The sequence below is a fragment of the Tupaia chinensis genome, unplaced genomic scaffold (assembly GCF_000334495.1).
Source record: "Tupaia chinensis unplaced genomic scaffold, TupChi_1.0 Scaffold143836_1, whole genome shotgun sequence".
NCBI classification, from domain to species: Eukaryota; Metazoa; Chordata; class Mammalia; order Scandentia; family Tupaiidae; genus Tupaia; species Tupaia belangeri.
The window spans coordinates 634,100-643,433 of record NW_006203686.1 but is presented as its reverse complement, the minus strand read 5'-3'; the positions used below and the strand labels follow the sequence as shown (position 1 = coordinate 643,433).

Below are 9,334 nucleotides of genomic sequence, written 5' to 3'. Positions count from 1 at the left end.
TGTTATCTAAGGGTAACAGTGCTATCACTGATTTTCTAATTTTTAGGACTAGTTTTTATCACAGATGATTTCAGGAATTTGAAATACTTGAGTCTAGTCTAAGAATGACAGAATATTGTGAAAGAGATGCATTTTGTATTCATAAAAATATGATCATTGGAAAGTTAAGGGGTATTTCTTTTCAGTAGTAGTGTTCAGAGTAGTTTCCTTGTCCATTGGTGTTGCTAAAAGTTGCTATTTTAAGTCTTCTATCAACCACTAATTTCAGACAAGTAGGCTGGATTAAGCTGTTTTACACTACTTTATTTAAGGGTTTTACTTCTCACACACTTCTTCACTCATCGTTCATCTAGTTCTGAAGGGTTACTCAGTGTCATCTTGATCAGCCAACCCTCTTCAGAATAAGATTTGTTGACAAGTTCTGAATTTTGTGCAAGACCTTCATTATTTTCAGTGACTTCTGACAGAGAATAGAGATCACTAGCAACTTTCATAGCCTTCAAAGCACCAAACTCAACTTGTTTGCTCAGTTGTGTCCCAACTTCAGGCAGACTACAATAAACACCTCCCCAAAGCTTGACGTGCAAAATTGCTAATTCCCACAATTCCCATACCATTTTCTGTTCTTATCCCTTTATGTTTCTCTGTGGATTTAGGCTCCCGCAGCAAAGCTGGTCTGTGCACAGCATCTGGAAGGCACCTGACCTCAGCTGCCAGGGTTCTGGCCATACACAGGCTGCAGGTCTCTGCTTGTTCAGTGCCACTTGCAGGGCCATGCTTGCAGGGGTGCCAAGGGTCAAGGCACTGCCCCCATCTGCCCAGGTAGGGGGCTAGACTGATAATTTCTAATGAACCTAATTTTATTTATTTTTTAAATAGTTTTTTTTTTTTTTAAATAGAGATTTTTGCTATAGGGCATGTGCACTTGCCAGAGAGAGAAACAGAGAGACAGAAAGTGAAAATTCACCCCCTGAGGGGATGGCCACTCCACAGTCCTTTCTCCTCCATTATCCTCCTGGGATTTTGGGCATGCACACACACGGGCCCAGTGTGAGTTTTAAGCTGCTGGTCTGGGACACAAACTGTAGTCAACTACATGAGAGTCCAGTGACATAATCATTGTGCTGTCTGCTGGTTCCCCTAATTTTATTTCTTAAGGTTCTGAAGGTTGGAAGTATTATATAAGATTAAGACATTGGCATCAGTGCCTGATGGAAGCTGCTCTTTGCTTCCAAGATGGCGGCTTGTTGCTTGATCCTTACTTGGTGTAAGGCAGAAGGTCAAGAGAGCACTCCCTGTAACTTTGAGTCCTTTCATGTGGGTGGCAAGCCATTTATAATGGTGGAGCCCTCAAAGCTTAATCACCTCCTAATGGCTCCAGCTCTAATACCACCACAACGCAACAAAGAGGATTAAATTTAAATGTGAATTTTAAAGGGGACATGTTTAAGCCATAGCATCATTGAATGATGGTATGGAAACCCATGAGATTCAAAACAGAAATATCATGACAGTCTTAAAAGTGAGCTTTAGTCTCTAGGAAGCACAGCAATAAGATCTGATTTTTTTCTTTTCTTTTCTTTTTCCTTTTTTTTTTAGATTAACAGAGCGTGTGGGTGCTTGCTGCTTTCCAGAGAGACAGAGAAAGCACCCCACAATGGGATGTGGTCTCATGTTGGCATTTGGGGCATACATGTACATGTACCCAATGTGTTTTTCAAACCACAGGGACTTGGATTTGAACTGTGATTGGCCAAATGGAATCTGGATTCTTTAACCATTGGCTAGGTTCTGGTACAATAAAAGCCTTTTAAAGCAAATGTCAAACCTGTAAGAAAGGCAGCTCATTGTAGAAATGATCCCTTTGTCCAGCTTGCAAAATCTTTCCTTTCTTTTTATTCCTATTTCTTTAAGCATATTTCAGACACTGTAGATTTTCTGATTCCCTGACTCTTGAGATAGGGGTTAGACCCCACTTATAGGTAGATAGGATAAGGACCTCAAAAGGAAGTAACTATGTTTTTCTTTTAATGAAGTCTCTATGTTTTCCCTCTAAGGTTTGTTTAAAGTACAATATATACTCCTTTTATATATCTCTAAAGAATTTATGACTCATCACTAATACTGCAGGAGATTAGGATATTGTGCACATAGACAGAGTAAAGATCTAAGATGGAGTCAGTGTGGCTAAGTTTTCACAGCCAAAATCAGGCTGAGATGGGACTCAAAGCAATGATAGCTAAGGGCAACATTTTCTATTTAGTAACTGTATTCTAACCAGAAGTACGGAATGCTATGGTCTGCTGACCCCACAAATAATAAGATAATTAATCACTCAGATTACCATGTCACAATTTACTAATACCCACTTCCTTATCAAAAAGCCAGCCCATTGATCAGACTGCTAGGTAAAAACCCCTTTCACTACATTGGAAGCCTTTTCTCATTACCTAATAAACTCTGCTTTACACTCCTCTCTGTTTGTATCTCTAATTCTTCATGAACATAGGACAAGAACTAGCATGAGTGTTGAGTCTGATCACCCAATACTCCTGTGTCACTATTGGGTTGTCAGGAAAGTCATACATTTCTGCATAGGGAAACAGAAAAATAAGTCAAGACTTTTCTGACAACCTAATAGATTATAAACACCTTGAGCAGCTTATGTACAGTTTATTATCTGTTTTAATATACTCCTGGCCCATACAGAATACCTTAAACATAGATATTAAGTAAATCTCATGTATGTGTTAAATATTGATTATTGCGAGAGTGTTAATGATTGGACCAGAGCAGTGTTTTCTAGGAGTCTTAGCTGATTTTCTTTTTTGGACTTTTTCAGTACTTTGATGCATTAAAGCTTGATACCAACACAAAAGGAATAAAGTAGATATTACCATAAAAATAGTTTTAGATAGATTAGTTTGTAAGTAATGTAAAACTCACAGATTAAAATCAGGTGTTGTGATACTGTTAATCAATACCTGACTTATATGAGCACACTTCTTATTTTTAAAAGGATAATTGAAAACCCTAGGTTGGGGTCATATTTGGTTTTCTAGTGTCAATATATTGTACATGGTAAAGTATTAAATATGAGAATATAATTTGGTGAACTAAAGAAAAGAAAGTAAAACAATTTTAAAAAGTTAAAATTTCTATCATTCCATTTATCCATTATATTGTTTTCTTCCAAGAGGGATTTCAGATGATTTTGCAAGGTTAAGAGAAGTTACATTGTAGGTAAGCAGTTCCTAAATTCTGCTATGTAATATAATCTTTTTAAGATACAGTTTAAAAGGCATGGTGTTGGGGCCAGCAGGTGGCATAATAGTTATGACATAAGAGTTACAGGGATGGACTCCCACATGACTAACTGTGGTTCGAATCCTGGACCTGGTGGCTTGAAAATCATGCCAACATGAATGCGTGTATGTCCCTAAAAGCCCAGGAAGAGATTGAAGAGATTGCAGTATGGCCATACCCCTGGGGGTGGTGGTGATTGCTCGCTTTCCTTCTCTCTTTCCTGCACCAGCAAGTGCATGTGTCCTATGACCACAAAATAAATAAATAAAGTTCAACTATGAAGCTTAACTTATTTATGGATTCATACTTGTTAATTTTTAAAAATGTTGGTAGGACTAATCTCAGAGTCTTTTGAAAACAAGAGATAAAGCATTTACAAAAGTCACAAATATTTTATTTCTATTTAAGTACTCAAATAAACAAAATAAGGCAATGACAGAGATCTACAATATCGTCTAAAAATTCTAAGCCTAATTTTCATAACTTACATTGCCAAAATTTCCAGTCAATAAATAGTTATTCTATTTTTGCATAAATTTGAAGAATAAAGTTTTTATCTTTTTTTGAGTTTCTACATTTCCTCTTACACAGATGTGATGCTACATAAACATGGTCATGTCACCTGTGTTTTTGGTCATTTTCCTTTCCCCTTGCTCTACCCCCCACATTTTTTACTTATTTCTTTTTATTTTTTTTGGTGCTGGAGGTGATGTTCATAAGAGAGTGAGAGAGAGGAAGAGAATGAGTACCCCCAAAGCAGGTCCTGGTCATGCTGTGATCCTCTTTCCTCCACTGGATGGTGGCAGGAGTGTGTAGTGTGAAGGCTGAGACTTCAACTCTGGTTGGCCGTGGAGAGTTCTGCTTTCCACACGCAGCACTAAACTGCTATGCCATGGGGCTGCATTTCTTTACAATTTCAACCACTTTAGTGTTCTGTTCCTACTCCAGAGAACTTACACTAATCCATTACATATAATCCCATGTATTCTATAGAATCATATATAAATAGATATATCCACACATACTCATGAACACATTTAAAAATGTGCTTCTGGAGGTCAACAACTTGAATTTGCATCTTGGTTCTGGCTCTTGTGTGTGACCTTGGAGAAGTGACTCGGTGACTCAGTGACTTAATTTCCTTCTTTATAAAGTGTGGTTAACAGGGATGTTGTGACTAAATGGATTATTCAGTGCCATGGGCTTAGAAAGGTACCTGGTATATAGTGAATGTTCAGTAATGACAGAGACTAGTATAATTATCATAATCTTGCTACGTTTTGATAGTTTGTTTCTTCAAATATAATCATGTTTTCTTTCATTTTATCTTTTGTTTTGTTTTGTTTTTAATTGCCAGAAGGTGCATGCATTCACCAAAAAGAGCAATAGAGAGGGAGAAATCACCCCTGAATGGAGTATGGCAATGCCTTAATCACCTCTCCTCCAAACCGATATCCTGCCAGGATTCCAGGTACATGTGCCCAGAGCATCCTCAGACTTGCCAACACTGGCAGTTGAACCATGGTTGACCATGTGGGATCCAAGTCCTTAAATAACTAGGCTACAGGACTGGCCCTATGCACAGTTGTCTTTATCTTCCTTTTCTTATTCAGTTACACTTTATACTTTATGGGAATCATTCCAGATTAACAAGTCACATTAAGTTACTATTATTAGGTGGCATGAATGTACACATTCAGCCACTCTGATGATAAATATTATTTCTATTGGACCGTCAGGAAAGTCATGGTGCATTTTTGCATAGAAAAACAAAAAATATGTCATGATATTTCTGACAACTCAATATTTCTAGTGTTTGCTCTTGTAAATAATGTTGTAATAAACATCTAGGCATGCATACCCTTCTGTATTAGTTTATTTTCCCCTTCAAAATATAAAAAAAATGAATTATGGTAACATATACATCTTAACTGTTTTTATGTATAGCTTGGATGTGTTAGCTACATATATCTTGTGCTACCGATACTTGGAACTGCAAAGCTGAACCTGCATACCCATTAAAAAAAACTCCCCATTTTCCCTTCCACCAGCTCCTGGCAACCATTCTTCCTTGTGTTTATATGAATTTGACTAGTCTACATTCCTCGTGTAAGTAGAATCATACAGTATTTATTTTTCTGTGACTGGCTTATTTCACTTTGCACAAGATCCTAAAGTTTCATCCATATTGTAGTAGGTGCCAGAATTTCCTTCCTCCATAAGGACAAATAATATTCTATCACATGCATATACTATATTCCATTTATCTATTCATTCACATGGATTTTTTTTACCTTTTGGCCATTGTAAAAAAAATGCTTCTGTGATCATGGGCTTACCAATGTCTCAGCGTGATCCTATTTTCAGTTCTTTTGGGTATATACCCAGCAGTGAAATTGTTGGATCCTACCATAATTCTATATTTAAATTGTTGAAGAATCACTGTACTGTTTTGCATAGTGACTGGACTATTTTATTGTATTGTTTCTCATTTCTGTCGGCTTTCTCTTAATATTTGGGGCCTGGAGTAGATATCTTTTAGATCTTATTTGGATAGGAACAAGAGAGAAAAACCTGATAAAAGCCCCAGTGAAATCTCCTAGAACATATAGAATCATCTAGAAAGGGTTTTAGAAGGACTAGACTTGGAATTCATGTGATGGTGTCTCATACATCATAAATAGCTCTTGATGGAACCAGCCTCATAAATTAGTGGTGAAGGGAGCCAGATTCCAAAGATCATGGCTTTAATATGTGACCCTTGTTGGGGACCAGCAGGTGGTATGGTGGTTAAGGCGCTGAACATTCCCACATGGCTGACCATGGCTCAAGACCTGGACCTGGTGGCTTGCTTTCTCACTTTCTCTCTCTCTCTGTATCTCTCTCTGGTCAAAATAAAATAAGTAAATGAATAAATAAAATTAAAAATAATTCTTTTAAAAAATATGTGGCCCTTGCAATTTGAAAAATACCATGGCACACATGAGCATGTTCAAATCCCAATAGACTGGGGAAATGGGGAAATGGAGCAGATAGAATTGCAGCATGACCAGACCCTCTTAGGGGGTTCCTTCCCTCTCTCTCTACTGTCTTTTTGGTGAGCACATGTGCCCTCTGGAAATTAATAGTAAATAGCTCTTATAATTAGATAATCATTGCTATAGGAATTAAAAGGTTAATCTTTTGACATTTAAGTGTGTAATAATTATATAGTCATAAGTTCACAGGTGTCTTTAGGAGTTGAGATTTCACTTTTCTATCTGAAAATGTCAGCACCTCTGCTATTAACAGCAGTAGTTCCTTATCAAGATTCAGATCTTATTTTCGAAACAAAAGTTACATTTTTCTTTTTTATCTTTCTGTGTTCTAAGTTGTAGATGTACAAGTTACTGAATTAAGTGACCTCTGTTAACTCCTATGGTCTACTTACTATGTATCAGTTCCATCCTTGTGAAACAATTTTAATGGTATTTCCGAATTATATTGTAAAAATAATTTAGGCTGTGTGGCTACCAGACATAAGTCTATGTCAGATCTGTTTTCCAAGTACATTCACAACTCAACAATATATGTACAGATTTGATTATCCCTGAGACTATAGTATGAAGCAGTAAACTGCAATGTTTTGTAAATCACCTGAGGATCTTGTTAAATATAACTCTGATCCAGCAGGTAAGAGTGAAGCCTAGGACTTTATTTTTTTTTCCTTATAAAGTTTCTGACATAGGGTGTGTGCACTTGCTGAAGAATGACAATGAGAGGGAAAGTGAGAAATCATCACTTAGAGGAAATGACCACTCCACAATCTTTTCTCCTCCTGGGATTTTGGGTACACATGCACCCAGTGACTTTTTTTTTTTTTTAAGAGAGAATTGTTTGCTATAGGGTGCATGTGCTTGCAGGAGAAACAGAGAGAGACAGAGAGACACAAAGTGAGAAATCACCTCCCCTCTCCCCAGAGGGGAAGGGCATGCCGCCATCACGTCTTCATTTTCCTCTCAGGATTTTGGGCACACATGCACAAGCACCCTGTGTGAATTTTAAGCTGCCAGGTCTAGGACTCGAACTGTGGTTCACTATATGGCAGTCTAGCAATGTAACCATTATGCTATCTGCTGGTACCATACCTGGTGTGATTTTAAAGCCACCAGGTCCGGGACTCAAACTGTCATTGGCCATGTGGTTATCCAGCACCTTAACCACCATACTACCTGCTGGCTCCCTAAGACTCCTCATTTTTTTTTAAAAACAATTATTTATTTAATATTTTTAGTCTTTAGTATTATTATTATTTTTTAAAATTTGCTATATGGCATGTGTACTCACCAGAGAGAGAGTCAGAGAGAGAAGGAAAGAGAGAAAGCCATCAGATCTGGGACTCAAACTGCCGACAGCAAGGTGGGACTCCAGTATTCCAACCACCATGCCACCTGCTGGCCCCAGGACTTCTCATTCATGACGAGCTCCCATGTGAGGCTGGTGCTGCTGGTCCTCAGACCACATTTTGAATAGCAGAGGACTGCAGGACCAACAAAGGTCTGGTTCTTATGACATAGCACACATCCATTTCTAAGAAGTAGCTTTTAACCTAAGACATTACCTTTGTTGAAGGTGAATTTTTCCGAACGTCAAAATATTTATGGAGCCAACTGGTGGAGCAGCAGTATCATAATGCTCTGCGATGCTGGATCCATGTGGGGAAGTCCCAAGTTTGAATCTGGAGACTTTCTTGTACAGGCTGTGCACATGCTTGCCCCTGATCTGTGTTGGCAGAGGCTGGGAGTGGATCATGGCCTGAGGACCCTGTTGGGGACACATCTTTCTCTCTCTCTCTTATGGAAGGCATAAATAAATGTCAATACTTTAAACAATTTATACATTTTTAACTTGCTAAATTAACTCTTTCTCTTTTGTATCTCTCCCTTCATATCATAACTGCCACAATCTTCTTAATTCCAATCAATGATTTTTTTTCTTTGTACCTTTTAATTTTCCCCTTTGGCATTGTATCATCCTGTTTCTCTGGGACCCAAGATCAGTATTTAGTTACAAACATTTTAACTATTAGGCTTGATATATTGAACTACTATATTATTCTATATTTACATATAGACTATTTAGAATTATGATATAAAATATTATGGTATTTTAGAATTTTTTCCCCTAAACGTGGGAGACTATGTAACTCTGATGATGAGAGGCAAATGAATATTGTGCAAAAGATCATTTATTTATGTAGACAGTGTCAAACACACATGTTGTATGTGCCCAGTATACAGCTAATGCATTTGCAGAAATAGTATGTCACTAGTGATACTCATGAAAAAAATGCCATGTTCTTATAACTGAAACAAGATGTGTTGAAGGGGAGAAACACCGTTTATCAGAGCAGAGTTGGTTGAAAGGAATCAGATAGGACTTTATGACCTGGGGATTCTTAAAAACCTGAAAGAGTTCTAGATGTTGAATCATGAACTTGGGACTTGGTTACTTTGCAAGAGGAAACTGTGGGAAATTAGATAATATGTAGCATGGAAGAAAACAAAAGAAACAAGACTGCCATTGACATCAGTGGACAAGACTGTCATTGACAGCAGCTGGGTTGACTACTTAACAGTGAACATGTGCAGAAATTCAGCTCACCAATAGAAGGCATGTCTAAAAAAGACTGAGAGTGGATGTCTTCTAACCCACAAGCTTCTCCTTTCTTATGGAGATTGGTCTCGCCATTATTTCTTCCTCCTCTCCTTTTCTTCCTGTGACTTTTTCTTTCTCTTATTCTTCTTTTTGTTTTCCCTCTTTAATTCTTGTAGGCATCACTGTAACCCTCATAGTCCTCTATTAAAAAGGAAATTGCAATTCTAGAGTTAGCTGTGACTCTGACAGACATTTTTTTTCCCCCCAAGTAATTGATTCTGGCAACACAGATAAATTTCAAATAGATATCAGGTTGAAAAGTGTTGAATTTTGAAGTTAATATTAGGTAAGAAACATCTTTATAAGTGTTTTCTTGCGGACTCAGTACTCA

General features: G+C 37.5%; 1 protein-coding gene across 1 annotated transcript; it reads right to left on the bottom strand.

Moving 5' to 3' along the window:
- Positions 1-338: 338 nt before the first annotated feature.
- LOC106733475 (glycine cleavage system H protein, mitochondrial-like) lies at positions 339-8,097 on the bottom strand. The gene is made up of 2 exons (XM_014582830.1): positions 7,907-8,097; positions 339-552 (listed from the first exon to the last, which is right to left on the bottom strand). Exons 1-2 carry the CDS (start codon positions 8,095-8,097, stop codon positions 339-341), a joined length of 405 nt encoding a protein of 134 aa, XP_014438316.1.
- Between the last annotated feature and the right edge of the window lie 1,237 nt (positions 8,098-9,334).

Bases quoted from the DNA above. Each gene is read 5' to 3' on its own strand.
- LOC106733475 (XM_014582830.1), bottom strand. From the start codon at position 8,097: ATGATCCACTCCCAGCCTCTGCCAACACAGATCAGGGGCAAGCATGTG. The intron at 553-7,906 runs GTAATGTCTTAG...TGTTTATTGTAG, and splicing joins AAAATTCACCTTCAACAAAG to TCTGCCTGAAGTTGGGACAC.